The sequence below is a fragment of the Netta rufina genome (genome assembly GCF_964035555.1).
Source record: "Netta rufina genome assembly, chromosome: 5".
NCBI classification, from domain to species: domain Eukaryota; kingdom Metazoa; phylum Chordata; class Aves; order Anseriformes; family Anatidae; genus Netta; species Netta rufina.
The window spans coordinates 61,549,354-61,573,904 of record NC_140128.1 but is presented as its reverse complement, the minus strand read 5'-3'; the positions used below and the strand labels follow the sequence as shown (position 1 = coordinate 61,573,904).

Here is a 24,551-nt window from a genome sequence, read left to right as displayed (position 1 = left end):
GGTCACCTGGCGGGCAGGGACGCTTCCCCACCCGGTCCAGAAGCTTGCGAAAATGCTAACGAAGAAGGGAAAATCGTTATTTTAGTCTGGCCTGTGCCATGTACGGTCCCCCTGGGTGGTCCCAGACGCTGGGATGGGGATGGGGACCTGGTGTCTGTCCTGAACCCTGGCACAGCAGGGACCCCGGGTTGGTTAGGGGTGCAAGAAGCAGAGTGCCAGCAGGCGTGGGCACGGCGTGGCACAAACCTTCTCCAGCTCCAGGTCTCCTCTTTCCACAGGGGAGCCCCCAGGGCTGAGGGCAGCTCAGTCCCAAGAACGTTGTGCAGGCAAGGAAAACTTGCCTTAAAACTCCTCTCCTTTTTTTCCTCCAGGCGTTGCGTTTCCTCTTAATACGTGGAAATTACATTATGGGCCAGCGTGGTTCCAGCACTCCTTTTATTTTTAACGTTTCCATGTCTGCTGTGTGACAGGAAGCAACAGTGGCGGCCCGTAGCATCCCCAGATAGGAGCTGGGTTGTTTTATCTTTCCTCTTGGCCACGCTGAATTCTGCTGAGCGCGTCTTGGCCACGCTCCAGGACGCCGGACCGAGCCCACCGTAGTCAGAGGGAATTGAATAATCGCCGCTTTGCGGTAATCGTAATGTGGGGAGGCACCCAAAAAAAAATTAAAAAAAAAAGTGTTTGCAAAACGCTTTGAGGATAATGACAGCCTGGCTTTATTTTAGGAGTGCCGGCGTTGGGGTGCGCGCTGCGGATAGCTCGTTAACACGTGGTGATTAGGGGACGGAACGAGAGAAATTCGGATTTCCCTTAAGAAGGGAGCAGAGAGGGGAGGGCTCCACCGAAAATAACCGAGCATCTCCCCGGCAGATGGGCCTATTCACGGGCCTAAAACGACTCGGGACGGGGATGAAAGGAATCAGCATCTGGTGGCGAGGGTCGGGCAGCGTCCCGTGGCGTGGGGGTGACCAGCTGGCCCCGGCTCGGCCGCCCGTGCGGCCCCGTGCAGGGTGTTTTCAACCTTTCCCCGCTCGCAGACCTGCGGGTATTTATATTTTTTCTTCCTCCAGGGGAGGTGCGGATTCCTGCGGAGCAAATGCAGGCTGGCTGGCAGGAGGCTGGCTTCTCCCGGTTCCCTTTTATGGCCCTTCATCACCCCGCTGCGGGCTGGGACCTGCCGGCAGCGCCGGGTGCTCTGCTCCGGGGAAAACCCTACAGAGGCTCACACCTGGCTGCCCGGTGCACGAGCTGGGGTGCCAAATGGATATCCCAGCCAAAACGAAGCACGGGGAGCCACGGTTTTTTGGCCACGCTGGATGCTCGGGCTCTGTCCTCCTGCGTCCCACATGGATGCGCGCTGGCCATTCCCCGGAACAGAGCTTTGGGGTGCGGAGGAGCTTGTTTAAAGAGCTGCTGCCCCTTCTCAGCTGGAGCAGCAAAAGCCTTGAGCATCAGCAGCCCGACCTAGGCTAAAATGACCTTTTGGGGTTTATTGCCCGCTGTTCCCACTGTTATTTTTAGCTGGTTCGTGGCGCAGCCCCGCAGAGGGCTCGGGGTGCACAGCCCCATGCACCCCACTCCCGGAGCACCCCGTGGCAGGAGGCGTGCAAAAAGCAAAATTCATTTCAAAGCTCCGCTGCAGTGCAAGAAAACACCCGAAAGCTAAAATTTACATCCCTCTCGCCCTCCTCGTGCATGGGATGATGTTGGCAGGGCCTGGGTAACGATCCCATTAATTCCACGGGATCGCCGCGCTGCGCAACAAGGAGAGGGGCAGGAACCTCGGGCAGAAGCCGCTGCCGAGCGGGGGGTTGCCTTCCTACGTAGCCACATTTCTCTGGCTTTTCCTTCGGAGCCAGTGTTCCAGGAAAGCCCATTAAAAGCTGGCAGCCGAGCGCCGGCGTTGCGATGCGGACGGCTGGGGATGACGGACGGCGCGAGGTGCCGGTGGGAAGGAGGGGGAAACGGGGATGTTCCCACTCCGCTGAGCTTCCTTCCTTTGTGTTTCCTATTAAGCCCGGGGAGCCGCGCTGATGCGGCTGCTTTTGCAGCCTTCCAAGCTGGGATTTAATTGCGGATGATTTCATCCCGGCCTTTTTTTTTTCTTTTTTTTTTTTTAATGTCGAAGCCAGCGGCCTGCGTCATGCAGCAGTGAATCTCGGCAGGTTTTATTTGCATGTGAGTCACCGAGCTTTTCCAGCTGAATGTCACCAACTTGGAATTTTTCGGCTGATTTTTTGGTTTTTGTCTCTTGGTGTTTTTCCACCGGGCCCTGCCGCTGCCCCTCGCTCCCTTCGCCCCCGCACAAAAAAAAAAAAGAGAAAAAAAAAGGAGGAAAAGGCTAAAAGTGACTCGAGCCGGGCTTCGAGCTGGCAGTGCGAAAGGCCGGGATTATGAATGCTCGAGGTGGGGGGAGGCAGAAAAAGGATGCTTTATGTTGCTCCCAGGGAAGGACCGAAGCCAAGTCAAATTGAGGGCTCTAATTTGGGAGTGGTGTTATTACAGGTCAGAGGGAGTCAGTTGCTGGCTAAATCGGGAGAGCTGTCACATGCAGGAGCTGCAAATGCTGCTGGTCACACGGCCGCAGCACGCAGTCGCTTGTACAACTCGCTTCGCTTCTGTTGACAATGCTGAAAGAAAAAAAAAAAAAAAAGAAAAAAAAAAAAGAAGAATCTGTTTATTTTCCCTCAAAATATAGGCTCGGTAGCAGCGGCCCTCTGCCTTCCCTGCCTGCTCGCCCCGGCCCTCGCCTGCCCTTTGCACAGGGAAGTTTATAAATAGAGCAACTCCTCCATTATGTGCAGCTTCAGTCTCTTTATTTTTATACTGGAATCTGTTCAATGATTAACAGTTTCAACCATGTGCTGTATATCAATACCTTGCATACCCTTCATAACTTATTTTTAGTATTATTTTTTTCCCCCTCCTAAATCCTTTATCCATGTTAGGCAACACAGTTATGACAATCAGATGATTTTTTTTTTTTTTTTTTTAGCCTTTTGAAGAAACCTCTCTGCATTTCAATCGAGCTTTGGCTAAAAGGATTTTTCCCGATTGAGATTCAGGAGTCAGAGGAGTATTTCCTCAGCGCGTGTGCTCGTGCCTGTAATCAGCAGCGAAAGCAGGGAGGAGCTGGGCTTTTTGACGGATGAGGCTGGCAGGAGAGCTGCAGAAATCACACGTTTTGGTGCTGTTCGGTGCCTTCCTGCGCCCTGGGGAATTCCCCTCAAAATGTGGATCGGAGGGCGTGCGGCGCCACACGAGCGATGCCACCCCAAGGCATGGGGGAGCAGGCACCGAGCACACCTCCCACCCCTACCCCAGCTCCCCAAAAGCCCCAAAAACGGTGTCATTTTGCTGCTGCTGAGCTCCCGGGTCCCAGAGGAGATGGGGACCGCCGCGGGCCAGGCTGCCTCTACCTGTGAAACTTTGCCCAGCAGCCAGCAAAAGGCATCTGGGCCGAGCCCTCGCAGGGATATCTTTGTCCTGAGGGAGGGACGGCCGGCTCGGTATTTCTGTCTCCGTGCCGCATGCGCAGGATGCGATGGGTTCCCTTCCTCTCCTCCTCCTCCGACCCACGAGCAGCAGCCAGCCCCGAGGCAGTTGTGGTGTGGTTTCTGCCCCCGTAGCTCTTGTCCCTCTGCTGGCTCCGGGCTCCCGTTTCTGACGCTGATCCCTTTTCCCACGTTTTTCTGCCCAAACTCGGGCAGAACCTGTGGGATTTCCACCCGGCGGCCCTGTTGCACACCCGTTGGCACCGCTTCCCTCCGTGGAGTCATCGCTCGACGAGGCCGTGCTGCTGAATTTGGGGACACGAAGTCGTCCTCCCCAGGTGTCCTCCGTGCATGAACCTCACCTCGATGCCATCGTGCACCGGCGTTGTGCAGGTCCCCGTGGCACCCGTGGGGCTTTTGCTGAGGTTCCCCAGCACGTCAGCTTTGCTGTGACTCCGTGAGATGCTCTCAGCCTCGCATAGCTCTGCACCGAATTAAAAGGCAGGTTGCTAGGGAGTGTTATGGTAATGCTCGGTACTCTGCTCCCCGGCAAAAGCGTGCAGCGGATAGGGGCGAGAAAACAAACCCATAAAACTTCCCACCCGATGCATGGTATGAAAACAGAGCGTGCTTCTGCTCGCTGTTAAATATGTCATGGAAAAAGACTCCCGCTCCTGAATTTCCTGGAAATCTGCTTTGGGCTGCAAGCTGTAGTGGCTGCAGCGGGTTTAGAAAAGGAAAAATCCCCGCTCTCGTTGCCGTCTGCAGAAGCACACTTAATGATTGTGCCATGCGATTCTCCAGCGCTAAAAATACATTGCCTCTGGGTGCGTACGAACGGCCTCACAATAACTGGAGCTCTGGCAAGCTCGCCGGGTGTAGGGGGAAAATAGTGTGAAAAAAAAAAAGTGATTTTTTTCCCCCTTTTACTCGTTCTGCAGCACAATAGAGCCAGGCTCTTCTGTCCTTGCAGCTCCGCACGAATTAAAGGATGTTTTTGTGCAGGGACCTCCCAGTTCATTCTGCTTCTGAGGAAAATAATCGGCGTTTTGCTCCCTTCTGAGCTTACAACTTGCACGGGGAGCGCTGAGCTCCCTGCCCTGCTCTGTGCCCGCTGGTGTGGTTGGGGCTTTATTGGGCTGCCGGGGGTGGCAGGACGAGGAGATCTAACGGGGTTGGGGAGTTTTGGAGGTCACCGCGGTGCCTCGGTGTCACCTTTTGGTGACGTTGTCCCTAAGCTGCTGTGAGATCAAGGAGTGCCACCAGAGCTTGAGACACTGGAGCATCCTTTGCACCGATCTCTTTACCCCAACGAGGGGACCATACGTGACAAAATGGACCCTGACGGGGCTGTGGAGAAGTTTTGGAGAGCCCTCTGGAGCTGCCAGTGCTGCACAGCTGAAGGTGGTGCCCGGGGCGAGCTGCCTTCAAAAGGGCAAAGAGCCGAGCAGGGCTCGTGTCTCGTCCTCTTGCTCTTTGTTTTGCTGCCGTTGCTGCTGTTGTGTTGTGTTTTTTTTTGTCACAAGCTGCGTGTCATATGGTCACCAGCGCCGTAGCCTGGCTTCCAAAGGAGAATTGCGAGAACTTGGCTCTTTTTCAAAAGCCAAGTGCTCTGGAGAAGCAGCAGCCAGCTCCGCGATGCTTCTCCCCGTCCACCTCACCCCTGTGGCCGGCTCCCTCTGTGTCAGACCCTGCCCTGGGGTGACGTGGGACCCCTGGGTCTGTAGGTGATGGGGTGGGTTCTCCAGGAGGGGATCTCCAGATGGCTGTGGAGAGCAGAGCACAAACCCTCCTGGTGTCCCATCCTCATTTTAAGACCTCCTGCCTTTCCCCAGCTCCTACCCACCACTTGTTAGGGGAAAAGATCACGACCGCTGCTTCCCAAATGTCTCCCCACGACCTTCATGGGAAGGAGAGGGAGCAGAAAGCAAGCTGGGAGGTTTCCTTGGCTTTTTTTCCCTGTCAAGTTCCCCATCACCCCCTGGGATGAGCAGTCCCCGGGGTGCAGAGCTGGCTCCAGCAGGCTCGAGCGCTGCCTGGCACCTCTCCCACGTGCTTCAGGCGTACAGGATGAGGTCCTGCTGCTGAGCCCGCATAAATTCAACCCCTTGGAACCCAGCAGGGGGAACCGGTGTCGTCTCACCTGTCCTAGCCACGGTTTTGCATCAGTTTTGGTGAGAAAAGGAGCAGGATTGGGCTCCCCCAGCGCTCCCGCAATAGCCACGCTCACAGCTTGCATCTGTCTGCTGCCATTGGCAAGGCTGCAAAAATCTTTGTCGTCGAGATAGGTTTTTTTTTTTAATTAGCGTCGGTTGCCATAAAGAAAAGGCACATGCTGAAATGCTTATTATTGGCCTCTCGTGGAGGGGAAGGCTGCCAGTTTTCGGCGGCGGGGGTATTGATGTGTTCTGGATGGGGTACAGAGAAGGTTTCCAGCAGGGTTCTCGCTCTGTTTGCCTGAATGTTGCTCTTTTGCTTGGGAGTGATTTAGGGAGAGAGTGATGTAAATTCACCCAAACAAAGTGCTGCGAGCGGTTCTGCGTGCAGGTGCTAATTACCGCAAACAGTAATTGAAATCCCTGCCTCTGGAAGCACGCTGCACCCTCAGGTCAGAGTGCGGGCACCGCGTCCCCAGCGGGAGGAGGAGACCCGTGGGGTGGATGGCGTGGGCTCAGACCACCTTGCGGACCCATAAGTCCTGCCAAGTCCTTGATCGGACAGAATTCGGTCTGAAATGTGGTAATTTGTTGCTCTTTTGGTGTAACTTTGCCCCGAAATGTGCTGCGTGGGGCTGGGTACAGTCACCCCGCACCACTCGGATTTCCACCCAGCTGAGTAATATCTGACTGGAGATGACAGGAGGCAGCAAAAGTGTTGTAAGGGGCTTGGGATTAACAAACACAGAGCCACAACCTTCCAGGGACACAACATTTAGCTTCTAGTGACGTTATCAGAAACAGGAGTGGAAGGAGACCAGAAGAGGGCAGATTCCGGAGTGCCACCACTGGAGAAGATGCAGGACATCAGAGCTCTCCTTAAATCAGCCTGCAATTTATCCAGAAGCTAAAACCAGATAAATTCAAGCTTAAATCACCTAAATCCCAGTGGAAATCAAGGCAGACTGAAGTGGTTGGGAACAAAAGGCCAGTAAGCGTAGGGATGGGGATTGTCTCTCGGTTGGTGGCACATCCCTGGGGGATGACTTTTTGGCCAAGCAGAGGTTGTAGGGCTGCGGCAATAGACAGGGTGAGGTTTCTTGATCCCTTTTGCCCTGAGCTTCGTGAAGCAGGAGTCCAAGTGCTAATTTGTACGCAGAGAAGAGCGGGTAGGGTGCCTCAGCTGAGCTCTGCCCCGCACCGGTGCCGGTGCCGCATCGGCAATTCAGGAAGCCACAAACAATGGGCAGCTCTTCTGGGAGCGCCGCCGAGGAAGGGCTCCCCTTCACGGGCATTTTTACCCTTCCTGCACATCCCGAAATAACCATCGCCTGCACCAGGGTGGCCGACTTCGGGCTCGTGTGAGGTTGTTGCAGTGGCATAAACACAGAGGGAATTTCTTCTTAGGGTTCACCACTTGGTGTAGTCCATCCCTTGCAAGATCAGGGATCCCAGCCTCAATTTTTGGTACAAACTCTGTTTTTTTTTGTTCTCCTTGGGCACATCGGGGAGCGCCGTTGTGCAGAGGTATCTGCTTAGTCAGTGCCCTTCAGGTACACGCAGCTACCTCTTAGTCATTTCTTGCTTGAACAAATTATCTGAATGCGCTTTTGAGAACTTTTTATGGAAAATGTTGTTAAACTGAAAACAAGGATATCATAAAACAGTAATTTAAGAGCAGTTTGCTGACAACTAGAGCCCTTGAATGCACTGACTTACCATTGTGGAGCGATGATACCGAGCCTGCTATTTAAACATACTCTTTGTCACTCTGAAAATCCTTGGGCAGTTTTTAAAACACTTCCAGTCTTTAATTGTCGTCCTTGTTACTCATTATGGGCTGTTGTCTGGCTGATAAATCACACATCACTCATATCACCCGCCTTGTCAAAGCCCCAGCTGACTTTTTTGTCTGCTTCCCTTGTGAAACGTGCTACCTCCGATATGACAATGGGGTAACCCAGTTTCTGCCGCAGCGCTCTCTGCTCTGCTTTCAGAATGAAAGGGTTTGTCTTGGTGAGGGTGGTGGTGTTTTGCTTTTAATTTTAAGCACTTGAGAGATACCGTGCCTCTCCTTTGTTCCTTGGAGACACCTCGCCTAATGAGACAAATGCGTCCCCGTGCGTGCGCTGGCAGCTCCGCTCGCCCGTCCCTCTGTGCAGGTGTCTCTGTTTTCGAAGCAGGAGCCAGAGAGATCTGTGTGCAAAAATCAAAACCAGAGAAAAAAAAATAAAAAATAGGTGTTTACACACCTCGAGGTTTCCAAATGCAGGCCCCTGCACCGTGCGTGTCCGTGTGTCTGTCCACCCAGACTGGCTTTACCCTCTTCAGACTGCTCCTGTGTCTTCCCTGCACGTCTTTGATGGCTCCGGGAGCTCCCCGGGCCTCCTTGAGGCTGAAATAACTGAGTCATCCAGCAGGAGACAGGTTCAGAGTAAAGGAAAGCCTGGAATCCCCCGCCACGGGATGCTGAGGGCATTAGCAGCTTGCGTGCATCCAGAAGTGATGATAAGCGGGGTTGTGAAAGGGGAATCGGATGAATGCTTAATAGGTGGACAAACGTCACCTCTTGCTCAAGCCAGAAGTCACTTTTCTCAGGGACAGCGTGGCAGGAAACATCACAGCACCCGTGTCCTGCTGTCACTGTAGGGCAGCACAAGCTTCAGCCAGGGGAGGAGGTCGCAGCGCCGTCGGGTGCTGTGGTTATTCGCCGGCACCCTCCTCGTGCACGGGCTGTGCTGTATGGCAAAGATATCACGTTGGCTAAGTAATGATAAATTAGAGGGCGGTTTCACAAACCACCTGGTGTGGTTTCACATACCGCCATATGTGGTTCGCGTTTTTTAACTTTGGGGTTTCCCCTATGCTCAGATTCATCGGGCTGCTGCAAATAGTCACAGCCCTGCCATCCCTTAGTGCAGCAAAAGGTGTTTTTTTTTTGGGTTGGTTTGTGGTGTTTTGTTTTTTTTTTTTGTGACAGCATCAGGCATCCTTGAAGCAGCAACCAGAGGAACTAATGAGGCTCTTACCTCATTAGTGTCCACACCTGCGACCCCGTGAACACCGCAGGTAGTGTGCAGGGACCGTGGGAGCCAGAGGCTGGGATGCGTCTTAGCCCCATCCGACCGTGGGGGGCTGATTTTAGCAGTGAAGGGAGAGGCATTACAGGGTCTGGGCATGTGTGACAACAGGCAGGGAGCTGCAGCAGGCAACGCTGTGTTAGGGGGGGAGGTTTTGGGGGTCGCCAGCCCCTCTGCCCCCCGCAGAGGCAGCCCCAGCTGCCCACCCGGCGCTGCCCTCTCCGGATCCCCTGATTTCTGGCAGATAGGATTACGCCTGACCTTCTGCCCTGTCTCGGAGAGAGCCAAACCTCTTTCGGATCTAATTATTTTTCATTTTTGTTTAATTGTGCACATCCTGCTGCTGGCTGAAAAGGAGCACGGCTCCTGCCGGGGCCGGGAAAGACGCCCGCCCCTCGTCCACAGCGGGCTTTTGGATAAGCTCTCCATCTTTTGGGGGTTGTTATTAAACCCCCTGTATCTCTCGGAGGTCCAAAGCAAGTTTCCCAGGCAGTGGTTCTGGCACTGTCTGGGGTCTCTCCAGTGGTGTCTTCAGACTCAGCCCCTGTGCAGGGAAGAGGAGCCCGATCAGGGCCACCTTCATCCCCCCCATCCTCCTCCTCCTCTTCAAGGAGTTGCACCAGGCTCTGCTTTTCCTGCAGGTTTTGCTACATCCATAGTTCCTATGCACTGACTTCCCTTAGCAGTGCGTTGCATGCCTTTTTTTAGTGATTTTTGTATTTCTCAGCTAATCCATGCTGCTGCAGAATCCTGCGGGCTGTGCCATGCCAGGGGCCAGCAGTGCCTGCCTAAAAGGGCTGCCAAGTTGACCTGACAGCAGTGAGAAATGTGGGGATGGTAGGAGAGACCTGAAATCCTTCTGCAGGAGGATGGGAGAAAACAAGCTGGGTTTCTTGCACCAGAGACTCATCCTGCCACAGGTCTGAAAAGCACATAGCATGGGCAGAAGGTGTTGTGCACAACCAGTTGCTCTTAAAAATGGAGCAACCTGGCCAAGCAATTGCCTTCGTCCACAGGAGGTGATAAAAGGCATCGTGTCATGCCCGTGTTTGGTTTCCTGGTGCTAGCAGTGGGGGATCGGAGGTGGTCACAGGAGGGCTGGTGGGAAGGGGCTCGTGTTGAGCTGCAGCCACTGCTGTTTGCAGTCATCCTGTCGTCCTTGCAGCACAAATCTGCCTTCGTCAGCTTTGTAAAATAATGCTTCAGACTCGTGTGGACTTATGCACACTCTGGAACCGATGGGAAAAATAGCTAGAGCAACGAGTAATAGTAACGAGACTGGTCTGCGGCCAAGACCGAGTGCTTCAGGCGGAGAAAAGCTGCACAGGCTGCTCTCGCAGAGGAAGTTATCCCAAATTCCCACCAGCAAGAGCGGAGGGGAAAGCAGGGATGGGACCCTCCCCACTGCAAAGATGCCTGAAGGCGTTGGGTGATGCTTCTCTGCCTGCAGCCTTGTCCCTCTGTGGGACCCCCATCAGTGGGTGCATGGTGGCAGGCAGGGGTGGCAGGGAGGTGACAGCGAGTCCTGTGGAAGGCCTGAGATGCTGCATCCCACACAGGCATTTCCGAAAACAAAGGGTGTTCAGCACTAAGGCTGCTTTCCTGGCCTTTATGTGTGTTTAGTTACTGTGTGAAACAGCGGAGCTGCACCAAGGTGTTTTGAGGGCAATCCTGTCAAAATACCCCACACTCGGTGGCCAGCTCAGGGCAGGGGGGTTGTGTGTGGGTCCCCCAGTGGGTGGCAAGCAGGCTGAGCTCAGGATGGTGAGTTAAGACCCAAGATACAATTCTCTTTGTATTGCCTCATAAACTGTGTGTGTGGCGTGCCCGTAGCAGAGAGGAGCTGGAGTCCTACTACACCTCTGTGTTCTTCACAAACTCGCTTAGTTCAAGCTCATTTTTCCAAATCCAATTACGAGACACTAAAACAACAGCAAACAGGGTGTGAATTCACAGCATCTCCTCAGGCACAAAGCTCTGATGTTTCTGTCCTGCCACAAACGCCATGGTCCCTTCCCTACCGGCCTGGCGAGAGGCCGGGAGGAGGCCGGGGCTGTGGAGAAATACACGGCGACCGCCACAGAAAGTTCCAGCGGGAGCCACCGGCGTTTCCAGCAAGCCATCTAGTGGCTTGCTATTAAAACAGTTGCACGCCTCAAAACGGGAACGTGAAGTGGAGAGAGTGCCATTGCAGGGCCGGCCTGCAGGGTTTGGCCCCGGCTGTGGTGGCCAAATGCGAAGTGGCGGCCCTTTTTAGGGTCGTGGTGTGAACGGGTGTTGGGAGTGTAGGGTTAGCTGCTGCTGCTGCGCTTGGGATTTCCCAGGAGAGAACCTACAGGTGAACATCCAGAGCTTCATTTCATGGGAGGGGGTTCGGTTACCTCAGAAATCCATAGTCAAAGATTTAGGGCAGCTTCCTCTACAGTACGGTTAGGAGATGTCTGGCAGAGACAGGGAACGCGCAGAGGAAAGTCTGCGTTTCTGTGGTGTTTTTGTTTTTTTAGCATGAACTCAGCATTTCACTTGGTAAAATTTGGGGTCAGGGCGTTTAAAGGAAACAGAAGGAAATAATTTTTCAGAGGCACCCTCAGGCGTGACCTGCTACAGGGACAGAAAAGGGCTCCGCAGAGGGCTTTGGTGGACTGCATGAGATGGGCTGACCGGTGGCTGGCAAGCATTGGCAGGGCCTTCGAGGGAGATCCTGAGCTGTCCCGGGCTGTTATTTTATGAACTGTCCAGAAAGACCTCAGGGTGGAGATTTTACAACATCCTTAGGCGATCTCTCCCTGGGTGTCCCCATCCCCATAGGAAGTATTTTCTTGTCTGACCGCATTCTCCCGTGCTGCAATTCAAACCTATAGCTGGCATCCTCAGGAGACACGGAGAGCAGCTTGTCTGCATCCATCTCCCACACCTTCGTCAAATGACAGCCTGCCTGTTGCATTTTTTGTGCACAACGTGGCATTTTGACTGATGTTCACTCTGTGACACTTCCCAACCCCGGGCTCTTCCCCGTGGGCCTGTTCTCCGGCTGCTGCAGCGCAGCGGTTCCTTCCCACCTGCACGCACAAGTGTGCACCCTACGTAGTGCTGCTCTTTTTTTCTTCATTGCCTCTGGGTCTCAAGATTATTTGACTTCTAATCTAGTTTACTGGAGTGTTTTCGTTTCTCCCAGTGCGATACCCGCGCCGCTGCATGCATTTATCACATCACCCATATCACCAACGAAACGCCGGGTAGTGTCGCACCCGGGACAGGACTCCTTGCTCAGCGCATCCTCCCCGTCTGACGATGAATCACCAGTAACGACTCTTCCCATATGGTTTTCTGATGAGTTGTGTGCCCACATTACAGTAGTTTCGTCTGAGCGTGTTTCTCTGGTTTGCTGGCGAGGAAGCCATGTGCAGCAGTGTCTAATGAATATCAAGATATATGATGCTTACTGCTCCTCCAGCTATTCACAGGCCAGTTACTCTGTCGCAGAGGGAAATTAAATTGTTCTTGACAAATCTGTGTCAGCAGTCACTTATCATCTTGTTATCTTCTGAGTACTTACAAATAGCTTGTTTCATTATTTGTTCCATCAGTTTTCCACGAGTTCGAGTTAAGTGACCAGTTTGTAATTCCCTGGCTTCCCCCTTTGCATATTTTTAAAGCTAGATCCTGCATTTGTTTCTGCTTGTCTTCTAAAGCCTCTCCTCTCTGCCGTGAGCTCACAGACCAGCAACAGCTCTGCGGTTGCTACAACTGAGCCCTTCCCTGAATTCCTCGGGGGCAGGTCATCACGCCGGGCCGGTGAGCGGACCAGCGCCTTGCCTCGGCTGCTGTCCCTCTCCCGATGCCCCTGCGGGACGCCTGCTTTCTGTTAGGGCTCTTGCCCGTGCCAGCTCCTTTTCTATTTCCTAACCAGTGCTTTTAAAAGGTGAAGCTTACCAATGAAAGGGTTTGGCATAATATTTTGCATAGTCTGCAGTGATGCTGGAATCGAGATGAATTATAACTTGGATTAACAATAAGACGACTTCACTGAGCAGCAGCAGAGCTGCGTGGCCACGGAGGCAGGTATGGCCAGGGAATTTCAGAAGTGCCCGGTAGCTCTCAGGGCTGAATTTGGCACACCTCGCCTTGAGCTTGGTTGTCGGAGAGCGGTGACCTCCTACCTGGGAGAGGCATGTTTGGTGGAGCCTGGGAGACATTCGTGCAGTGGCATCAAGCGTGCAGGGATCCCTTTGTTGTGTATTTACCCCGCTTGAGTCTATTTATTTATTTATAGGCTCTGTTTGCCGATTTCTCAATTCTCTCTCTCTCTTTTTTTTTTTTTATTAATTCCTTCAACAGGAATCATTAACCAATGGCAACAGGAATCCAAGGATAAAGTGATTTCCCTATTGTTAACCCACCTGCCTTTACTGAAGCCCGGAAACATCGAAGCAAAAGTCGAATACATGAAACTCTTGCCTAAAATCCTGGCCCACTCGATCGAACACAACCAACACATCGAGGAGAGCCGGCAGCTGCTGTCCTACGCCTTGATACACCCCGCCACCTCGCTGGAGGACAGGAGCGCCCTCGCCATGTGGCTCAACCACCTGGAGGACCGCACGTCGGGGAGCTTCGGCGGCCAGAGCCGGGGCCGGTCGGACTCGGTGGACTACGGGCAGACGCACTACTATCACCAAAGACAGAACTCCGACGATAAACTCAACGGATGGCAAAACTCTCGAGACTCGGGCATAAGCGTCAGCGCTTCCAGCTGGCAGGACAAAAACCTGGCGTGCGAGAACGGCCATCTGCCCCTCTACTCCTCCTCCTCCGTCCCCACCACCATCAACACCATCGGCACTAGCACAAGCACGAGTAAGTACCGACGGCAGCACTGCTGGGGAGCTGGTCCCCCCCATCCCGCTAGAAAACATTTCTTTGCCATGTTTAGCAAAGGGGCTAGTTTCATCCGGGCCATAGAAAACTCCCCTTTATTTTTTTTTTTCCCTACCTGCTTTTTTTTTTTAACTTTTATTTCCTGCCTGCCTTTTTTTTTTTTTTTTCTCTAATCCTGTGGGATTTTCAAAGAATTGGCAGCCGGAGAGGAGGGAAAAACAGCCAAGAAGCTGTAAGAGCAAAAAACGCGCGTTATGGAAGGCGGCCCCTTTTGTTTCATGCAGCTCCAGCTAGGTTTGCAGCTCACTTTCCAAAAGTTCCCAAAGCGAGCGGGGAGCTAATGCTTCGCTTCCAGAAGTGATCTGGGGACATGAGAGCCTCCCTGGAGGGAACGGGACTGGGGCCCCAAAGCACAGGCATCGTTCTGGGAAGAGGGGCTGGGATCTGGGGTCTTCAGGGTGTATCTGAAAACATCTTCCCTTATCTGCAGTGCGTAGAGGTGCAAAGCTGATGGCGATCGGGGGGTGTAAACGCACATTCCTCCACGTTTTCCAGGAGGTGGAGAGTTGGGAAGCTCTTCCCCTTCCTCTGGCCCTGTCAGGCTTTGAGGAGTGCCAACTTTGGATGGTGCCGAGCCCAGCCCAGGGCTTGGACACTCGGCGATGCTGCGGGGTGCTGCTGTTGGAGCTTTACTGGTTATTGTGCATGGAGATGTGGTGCAGCCAGGACTTTTTAAAGCAGCTGTTGGTGCCTGCAAGTTGTCCTGGGGAGAGGAGGAGCAGCGTGGCCTCCTAATGAGGCTCAGGAGCTCCTCTGCCCACCCGTGCTCTCTGTGGAGGACTTGAGTGGAGGCTGTTGTGTACTGAGGAGATATGGCCAATGCCCGAAGACCTCCCTCAGCTCTCATAACACATCTCTGGGTCACTCCTGATGGGCTGTGCTGGGCCTTGGGAAGCTTCATTCCTCCAAAACGTGCTTTTTACCCCCATTTTAGTGCAGCCTTCTCAACCCACCCTTTCCACCTGTCCTTGGGACAACATTATCCCTGGCGATGCCATAAGGGATGCGGAGAGCGCTTCGGGGAGGAGAGGCTCCTTGTGGCGAGGGCGCTGGCTTTTCTATCAGCATGTGGAAAGCCACAATTGAATAGCTGGAAGCTTTAAAACGCTCACTTAAGACTTCTGGTTGTTTTTTTTTTCCTTTCCTGTAATAAGTGCTTTTTTTAGGTGGCGTTTCAAATCGACGATGATACGAGATGCGGCTCTGGGTTTATGGCCGTAGCGGCCCCATCCCCGCCTCTCTGATCTCATCCTTGTCACCCAGGGATTTAGCAGAGATGTCTCAGCTTCTCCACAGGCTCTGAACAATATTCCTGTGCACCTCTCCTGGCCCTGCGTAGGTCAGGATGTCTCAAGCAGCACGGGTGGCTTTGGAGCAAAGTAAGACAGCATGTGGCTGGCAGGTGCGAGGTTTGGTTTGAAAAATGACCTCCTGGTGGCTTTTCTGGGGGGTCCCACCTCACAGTTTTTGCATGCCTGGTGGTTCAGAGGCTTCTCCACCCCAGGAAAGGATTAGAACAGGTGGATTCAGAAGGGATTTGGGTCCTCACGTCGTGAGCAAAAAGCAGGGAGGACCGAGCGTAATCCACGGAGGAGGATGATGATGGGTGAAGGTGACTTCCCAGCCCTGCTGAGGAGCTGGGATTGAGCTGTGCTGACACCAGCTCCGCAACAGGACGAGAGCCGAGATGTCAGTGAGGTTTGGGGTGTTTACCTAAGAGGAGAAAGGCCCGAATGACGCCAAACGGGGCCTGCGGGAAAAGGGCCTGCGACTAAACGGGCCTCGCACCAGGTGCAGCAGGTTAATCATTGATGGTGGCTGAAGCTCTGCAAGAAGCACCGGGTCTTAAAGGACACCTCTCAAAAATCTCTCAGCCCTACTATTATCCCAGTCCTTTTTTGGATGGCCGTGGCCCTTTGCCCCAGTGGCACCAACCATGAGTCCCTGGCACAGCATCTCCTGCGTGGTCCTGGTCCCACAGCAGCCACTTCCCATGGCACCAGCACATCCCTCTTGATGCAGCTGGGGGATTTATACAGCCCACGCTCAGGGAACCTTCTCTAAACACCAATTTCTAAGGCCGAGCAGTTTTGTGCACTCATCCTCAGCCCCATCCAGACGTTCAGCTGTAGCTTGCACAAACCGCCCCGTGGTTCCCCAGAACCCCAATAATGCGTCAGGTTGGCTTCAGCTCGGATTTTTATTCCAGTGCACAGACAAAAATAGACAAAAACACACATCTGATGGGCGAAACAGGCTGCATTTTGCACAGAGGGTTAGCAGCAGCAGCCTCCTCCAGGTAGTGTTCCCCAACCAAGTGTTTTGTACCAGAGGCTGAGCCTCACAGCACCCAAAATTGCCGACGCCAACATCTTCCATGGCTTGCAGCTCCTGCTGATGTACTTGGTGGCAGCGTGCTCAGACAACAGCCAGAGACCACGCTCCATGTGCTAGCTTGGGAGCTTCCCTAACACAATATTTGCTTGGACGTGAGCGCAGTAAGTCCACAAATAGATGCCAAAAAACAAACACGGCTGGGCAGCCTTTGTCCCAGCCCCTTGAGTCGCTCAACGTGTCCACAAATCCTTTATTCCAGAGCAAAGCCCTCAAGCCCTCGCTGTTTGTTTAGGTTTCCTTGCTGTTATTTTTGAGCTCTCCTCTCACCTGGAGGTGTTGATCTGGGCAGGGGCTTCACCCAGCAGCAGGTTCCAGGGGCAAAGCCCTTCCCAGGGGAGCCGCGTGCTGATCTTGGCCGAGGTACTTGTGCCTGGCGTGGTGGCACAATCACATGGAAGAATATTATGGTGAAGGGCTTAAATTTGGGTTTCAACGTGGGTCGCTGACGTTCACATGAGAATTCGCCCTGCGCTGTCCTTGTCTGCGTCTCTTTGGCTCAACGTAGACCCCGGTTGGCGTGGTGCAAGCAGCTCCGGCTTTCTCTGCTGGCTGCTCAGGCTTGCAGTTCGTTTCTAGCTTTCTCTGCTGGCATCTGATGTCTGCCAAGGTGTGAGCAGGCAGAAAGCGGGCAGAAAGGCAAAACTGCCCCGGGTGCAATGGGATGGGTGAAGCAGAGAGCCCTGATGCCGTGTCCAGCGCAGGCAGCAGCTACCAAACGCCCGGCTTGCAGAACGTCTTCACTTGCAGCATTTTCTTAAAAACGTGGTTTAATAAGAGCAGTTGGAGCCTTTGGCTCTTTGCTCAAAGATCTGTGATGAAGGGGCTGCGGTGGAGGCTGCAGCCTGGCGGCTCGGACCCCTTCTCTCTCCCCGTGTAATTGGTTCCACCTGGGGGTGATCTGGCTGCACGCCTGGTCTCCTTCGTGGAGGGGAAGCTTAACCCCCTGCTTTCCTCTCCTCTGCTCCCAGGATACGAGCTGGGATAACGGCGTTGCTTCTTCTGGTGATTTAAGGTGGGTTTTTGCTGGGTTCTCACCCGTGGTGTAGGGCCAGGGCACTTCAAGGCCCCGTGGAGATCCCACACACAGATCCCACAGCGGCATGTTGCTGTTCCTCAGAGGAAGGTCAATCCCAGCTGCTGCTGGACAGGTGGGTCTGCAGCTGCTGAGCTGTGTGCTGGCGTGCCTGTGCGTGGTGGTGCTTGCTGGATTTTGCCTCTATTTGCCCCAATTCTGGACTCTGTAGCGAGAGAGCAGATGAACCTGATGGTGGGGCCCAACGCCGAGCCAGCACCTTTCTGACATTAATAGGGTGGTGCCCTAAGCACACCGTCATCTTCATCCCTTACCCCAGCAGCATCAGGGTGTCCCAGCACGTGTGGAGGCTGTAAAACCTTTTCCTGGCTCTGGTGGTGGTTTTTTTCCTCTCTTTTAGTGATGGGCTGAGTAAAGCTCCTTGGCCTTTGTTGCACTCGAGCCTTTGAGCTGTGGTCTCGCTGGTGCTCATGCCCTCCAGTGTTGCACAAACTCGCTTTGCCGAGGTCCCTTGGCTTCGATATCCCACTAATTCTGTAGATCAAGAGTGATGGAGCTCTGGAGAGCAAGAGCCGTGGCCTTTTGGGGTGGCAGCAAGGCCGGGAAGGATCTGCTGCTGCTCTTTTATGGTGTCCAAGCGGGGCCACCCAGCCCTGGCACCGCCGCAGCCCCAGGGGTGGGCTCTGGGGGGGCTGGGTGGGATCCAGCAGTGCTTTCGTGCGTTATCCTGCGGTCCCGTCGCCAGTGAATCACGCTTCTGACCCCGGAGCAGCACAGAAAATGCCAGCAGGGCTGATTGATGCTCGCTGAGTGAAGTCAGACGTCCCCGGTAATTCTTGCAGCCCCCTTGGCTGTTCCTCGTGGCGTTCAACCCAGAGGTTTTCATGACGGATGGACCCTCGCAGACCTGGGTGTATTTTACCAGCCGCTCTGGTGCCTGCTGGACGCTGGGACAGGCGGCAGTAAGCTGTGGTTACTCCCTGCACTGAGCTTGTCTCTCCCCCGAGGGAGGATTTGCTTTTCCTGGTGCCCCACAGTACCCTTGGTCCCAATCTGCAGTCGGCGACACCACCAGGAGCCACGGCCGCCGGCCCCATACCCAGGGATGCTCCCCAGCACCTCAGCTACTGCCTTGGGCCCTTAAAGCATCTGAGGAATAATCCCTCCAGCTGCCCACAGGTAGGCTTGGCTCTTCCCACCCCTGCTTTCCAGCCCCTGTAGCCAGCTGGGATTGTTGGACCCATGCAGGAAGGGGCCGTGCTGGCCAAGGCATGCACATTCCCCCAAAAAAACCCTTTTTTGCCCCTCCACGACAGCCTGCAGACACCCCGTTTCCCCAGCCTCCCCTCACGAGATCACAGCGATCAGTTTTGTGACGCTTTCCTGAGCATCCCCGTGGGGCAGGGAGCCCTGGAGAGCATCACCCCCCCATCACTCACCGCTTGAAACCCCAAAACTCTCCGATCCCATAAATAAAAAGAGAAGGATCAGCCCTCCTCCCCCCTGCCAGCAAAGAGCAGCTACAGAGGACTGCAGGAGAGCAGCGGTGCGTGCACACGCGTGCTGGAAGTGGGGAGGGGGAGGCTCTGGTTTGTGTTAATCCGGAGTGAATCCAGTTCCTCCCGACGGCAGCGCTGCGGCTGGGACTCGCCGCGTGATCCCGACTCAGTAACACGCTGCTATTTAATTAACTTCTGACTTCTGGCTTGAAGGAGCGGCGTGCAAAATAGTTATTTACTTCATTTGGAAATTCTTTTAATCGTTGCCATAATTACAGCTTCCTGCTCCTTTTTTTGGGTGTTTTTCGTAGCGGGGGGAAGGGAGGGAAGGAGGGGGAATATTTGCCGTTCTCCTTGTGGTTATCACATCCTTCAAATTACTAAAAGAGGCTGGGATAATAGGTCTAGTGATTATATATAGGCACCATCTGCTCTGTGGCTGCTTCCTATCAAAGTGCAGTTAGGAGAGTGCAAGGAGGATATTTTCTCTCCAGCTATATTAAGACTCTGTTTCCATCTCGGCTCCAAAGCAAAGCTCTCTGAATGCAAATGGCTCAAATGCGCTGTAATCAATGGCTCATTTTTGGCAGCCTCGAAGCTCTGAGCCTTTTTTTTTTTTTTTTCTCCCCTCAAATTTGCTGTTGCCATTCGTTACGCAATCCTCCCGGAGGCTGGGTGCTCGCTGTTTGCTTGTAGCTGCAGCCTGCCCTGGCTGCTGAGGAAATGCCTGAGGATTTGGGAATGTTTCGGTGCCTGAGGAGCTGGGAATATTTCCCTGCCTGAGGAATTGGGGATGTTTCGGTGCCTGAGGAATTGGGGATGTTTCGGAGGATATTCGCAGGGCAGATCTGCGGCACACACCAGCTCTCCGTTTGCAGGGGGGGGTAGAAAGCTGAGTTGGGTCATTTTGGGGCAATAATGGGGAAAAGTTGGGGAAAATTAGGGAAGAAGTGCTTGGTGATGACTGCCCTGTTGCTGCTGGGGCTGGCTGGAGAGCACGGCAAAGCTTGGGACAGCGAAGCCACCAGTCCTGTCCTTTTCAGATGAAAAAAGTCTGTTTCAGGTGTGATATAAATCACATAAAGCACACATTGTCCTGTGTTTTTAATGACTCTTTTAGGCTTGTTGGATTCTTTGCAGGGTGGATCCTTTAGGGCACAGGTCCTGGGGCATTTCTAGAGGGCGATTCCTCCACCCCTTCCACTCCGCTGCTTCGGGGTCCCTCTTTTCGTACCCTACAGGTTGCATATGGCTACACAGAGGCACGTTGCTGACTTATCTCTTCCAGCTTGGTCTCCAGAAGTGATTTAGTGGAAGGAAGGCGTTCTCCATCTGCAGGGTGATGTGCAGAGCAGCTCCTGCTCTTGATGATTCTCAGCCTGGGGACCCTACAGCACCCAGCACAGGGCAGCAGCACCCCCGCGACCTCCTCGGTGCCTCCAAGGGGTGACAGAAGCAGACTGCAGAGCAGATTTGGGATCTCTTGGAGTTTGGGGACAGCAGAAAGGAGAACTTCGGTGTCACACCACGCGTTATCCAGCTTGAGGAGCGAGCAGGGGAGGGATTTCCCCCGGGAGCCCCTAGCAGAAATCAGTGAGTTGTGGGCTAACGAGCGAGGCTTGGATCAGCACAGCAGCTTCGTTATTAACAGGCCGGGATTCCCCAGGGGCGAACGCTGTTTTTCTGTGGTTTGCCTGTAAATGTAGAAGAGAAACCACGTTTCTTGGCCTGGAGATCGGGGGCGTTTCATTCACCCTGGCTCCGGGCAGAGCCCGCTGCAGCGTTCCTCCACCCCAGCGCCGCTTCCCCGCTCCGGCCTCGTGCCGCACATCCAAGCCCGGACGGATGGGCTGGGGAAAACCCCGCGCAAAAACCTCAACAGCAGCTCCGGGCTGCTGCTCCTCGACGGGATGTAGCCGGGCTCTCCTCCAGAAATGAGAGACACGGGCTGGGGGAGCAGCAGCGAGCTGCATTTCCAGCCGGCAGCTGGGGCTGCGTGCACGCCCAGCCCGCGGCACGCAGGGGCGGGTCGCGCCGAGCATCCCGGGGCCCAGCTCCTGCTGCGAGGCGAAGGAGTGAATAATGCTCAGCCCAATTCCTGCACGCAGAGCAGAGCAGAGCAGAGCAGAGCCCTCTCTGGAGCCATCAGACTTGTCCCCTTCCCCGGCCGAGCCTGGCTGGATGGGGCCCCGCACGCACCGCTCGAAAAGAGCGGCGGCGGCACGAACAAACGGGGTATTGTTGCGCTGTCCAGTCCTCTTCTTGAGCAGGAAACGGCGCTTTAAAAAGTCTTTTTTGTTTGCTTTTTAAAGTTTGCATGACGTGGTGTTCGGCAGTCCGGGCTTCTTCCTCTTTTCTCTGCTCCAGGCAGCGCTGTGCTTATATTTTGGTTTGTCTCCTAACGCACAGAGCTTGCGCTTAGCACCGCTTCTCCCCCCGTGGCTTATATCAGCCCGTGGCTCAGAGGCAAGGAAAGGCTTACCCGGCACTGCACGAAGCTAAATTCACAGCCACAAAAGCTGAAAGGGAAAAAAACACACAAAGGAAAGAGTCCGAGGGTCATCGTGTTGAAAAATGCTCCCTTCAATTCTGCTTGAGGCGCACGGGAGGGGTTTTTGGCTGCTTTTTGGGGGATGCTTCCCGACCCGGGTGGCAGCAGGCAGGAGGAGAGCACCCACCCGAAGCTGTCGGCTGCTTCGTGAGGGTTGCAGGAGCACAGCAGCCCCTGCCCAGCCTCGGTGGATTAAGGACATCCACGTTCATACAGCAAATCGGTCAGGGTCGAGCTGCTGCTTCAGATACCTGCAGAGCAGCAAGCGAGTTGTACACGACCAGGCGCTGTCTGGGGATGCACCGTGACAAGCTTTGCAGTCCTTCCTAGACTAAAACCAGAAACTCATCTCCAAAGGAGCTGGATGTGCACCCCGCAGCACTATTTTCTTTCAGCGGTGACAGAGGGACAATATTCTGCTTTGCCAGCCTCTGTTTGGGCTGTGCACTGGTAAAATGCACGGGGATGCGAGGCTGTTTTAAAGGTCCTCTGGGCATCAGGAACCCTCTGGGGACAGCGAAAGGTATTGCTGGGTAGGTGTGAGGCTGCTCTCGGAGGAAACACTCCCACCAGCAGCTTGGTGTATTGCCCCAAAGGCATTTTTGCAGCATTTTTATTTTTTTAAAGCCAGATTTTGCGGCATTTTCACCCAGATTTTGCACCGGGTACACCAGGCAGAGGGAAAGCAAGTGTCTTCCAGCTGTCGCACGCTGCTTGGAGGAAGGTCTGAGTGCAGAGCCCAATTCCTCTGCTCTAATTACAGGAATTGGGTGGCTTTTTCCTTCTGAGGCACCGGCTGAGAAATTGGCCCGAAACCCTGAGAAACCACAACACAAATGTCTGACGCTGTTCCATGCGGTCTTTGGTGAACAAAAACACTCTTGAAATTAGCCCTTGTGTACCAAAATAGGCAACACCACTTCAAAAAGGAAGAGAGAAAAAATAAACCCCGGGCTCGGCTGCCCGAGAGCCGGAGCTGCCCGGGGCCGAACGGAGCCTGGTTTGTAGGGGAAACAATCCCACACCCTGCAGCCCCTGAGTTTCTCTAAATCCCTCGTGGTGGCTTCTACCTGGCCAGTGTTTGGGCTGAAATAAAGGTGGTTTTACCTGGGGAGGCACGGGGATAGAGCAAAATCTCTCCTGCATCCGCAGCATCCTTGACATCCCTCCTCCGGCCGCGCTCGGGAGCGCTCGCTCGTAACCCTGGCTCCATCCCTACCCCTTTATTTTTGTCCCCTGGAAATTTGAAGCTTGGCTCGCTTGGAAACCTAAGAGCGCCTCGGCAGCACCTCGCATTTGTCCGTGCTGGCTCCGGGCTATTTATTACGTTTTTTCCCCAGGGTGCCACACGTCTCAGGCTGATCTCAGAGGACATCTATTTAGCAGCGACTGCCAGGTTGTGGCCGGCCGCAGTTCGGGTGCGTTTGGGTGGGCCAGGGGGGCTTTCTTTGCAGGGAAACACGGCCTGGCGTGGCCTGAGCACCCGTGGACATTCAGAACTGGGGTCGAGGTGCAAGCAGGTGGTGCCAATCTGCACAAAAATGGGCTGCCACGTGGAGCAGGGGCTGTTAGGAGTGGGTGGAAGGAGCCAGGCTGGGCAGCGCAGCGATCCCCAGGTGGAGCTGCTTCTCGTGGGACATTCACTCTGTGCAGTGGTGATGTAGAAGAGGAGGTAGGACTCGTTGTGCCCTGCTTCGGATTTATTTATCAGCTCTCTGTTGGGTCAACGAAGGCAGAAGGAAACAAATGTGAGTGGCACGGGGCTCCAACCAAACACGCCGGCGGGTGAGAAGCGGCAGAAAATCGCGGAAGCGCTCCGGTGAGCTGGGTTTTCCACTCTGCACAGATCTGCTCTGCACAGATCTGCTCGCACATCCTTCGAATTTTCCAGTGCGGATGCAAGCAGGCAGGAAAAACCCTCGCAGCCCTCCAGCGGGATGCACTCGAGGGCTGCAGCACTCGCGTGTGCCGGCTCAGCCCCACGGCCGCCCCTCGGCGCGTTTCCTCTCTTTGTTTGCAGCTCGAGTTCCTCTGGCTGCACCGTGGAAACTGGTCATGCCCTGGAAGAACACATCAGCTTGATATTTAAATTAGAGCTTCGTATTTTGACAGAGCAGGAGAAAATGAAGCAGGCACTCTTGTCTCTGCTGCTGCTGAAGCGTGCATGGGGCATTTGTTCGGGTGAGAGGCCGAAGGAGCAAATTGTCCCTGCTCAGCTCTTGGCTTCACCCCGGACCATCCAAAAAGTGCTCCAAAAGCTGGGAAGGAACTGCCCTGAGCTGACACTTTCAAGATCATTAGCTGCATCTGCTATTTAAAGGAATTGAGTGCGAGCAGCAGGATTGGTAAAGGTGCCAATAAAGGGGCAGGGACACCGTGCTCTGCAGCGGTCCAGAGCAGCAAGCATGTGTCACGCTCCTGGCTTGTTTAGGAAGTGACTGCCTTAAAGCATCGCCTGCAGGCTCCAGGCTCTCTTACCACAACTGAAAAGTCAGATTCTAAAATGTACATCACAGGTGCTGATGGCAACGAGAGCAGCCGGGGAGCTTTCAAAGCGCTGGTGACTTTCCGTGCCCGTAGCATCCTCGTCAGAGGAATTGCCCCTGCCTCATCGCTGGGAAGCTGTGTGAATTGAGTGGGGGTTAGAAAACCTGCTCATGGCTTCGTGAAATACAGCCTGCCGGACTCTGGCTTCACGTTATCTCAGAAAAAAAAGAAGTGGAACTAATTCTTACCGGTTGCACCGGGTGATTTCTAATTGTTCCTGACCATCCTGCGGCGTTCATTATTTCTCCACCAGCCGACAACGGCTTCTAATTAGGGGAAGGAAAATGAAGATGGACGAGCAGCGGTTTGCAAGGGTATTGCTGCTCAGGAAGGAATCCGGGCTGGACTGAAGCCAAAAACATCCTCTTGTTTGGAAGGTTTTGTTGGGGCGAGGACAGCGCAGGCGCAGCAGGGTGAGAGCTGTCAGGCAGGGCCGATGGAGCAGCCCTACACGTCCTGAGGGCGATCCCATAGCCACCCCACACACAGCTCCTGTCCTGCGAGCCTGTAGGCAGTGGTGCCCAGATGCCCGTGCCCGTTTCCTGCACCTCTCCTTCACCCAAAGGGCACGGATATTTCCTCATCCAGAATTTCTCCCGCAAGAATTTGGGGTGGCTTCAGCCCCCTGGGCGCTGCAGGGCGGTGTGGCTGGGTGACCCTGGGCACAGCAGGGACGATGCAGCTCCAGTGCCCAGCACCAGTAATGCTTTCCAGCTCATTTACCATTTTCATGCCATATTTCCCCCCTATTTTTTATCATTTTTTTAATGCTAGTTTTTTTTTCCCCTGGGAGGGCGACGTGACATCTCCAGGGCCCTGTGCCAGTGCTACTTTTGGAGTGCCACCACAAAGCCAG

General features: G+C 54.3%; 1 protein-coding gene across 2 annotated transcripts in view; it reads left to right on the top strand.

Annotated features, from left to right (window-relative positions):
* Positions 1-24,551, top strand: part of SAMD4A (sterile alpha motif domain containing 4A) — a 74,568-nt gene that overhangs the window by 30,991 nt on the left and 19,026 nt on the right. For both annotated transcript variants that reach the window (XM_084288131.1, XM_084288130.1), the window contains exon 3: positions 13,069-13,587. In XM_084288131.1, the coding sequence (XP_084144257.1) occupies positions 13,069-13,587 (519 nt within the window). The remainder of the gene's footprint in view (positions 1-13,068; positions 13,588-24,551) is intronic.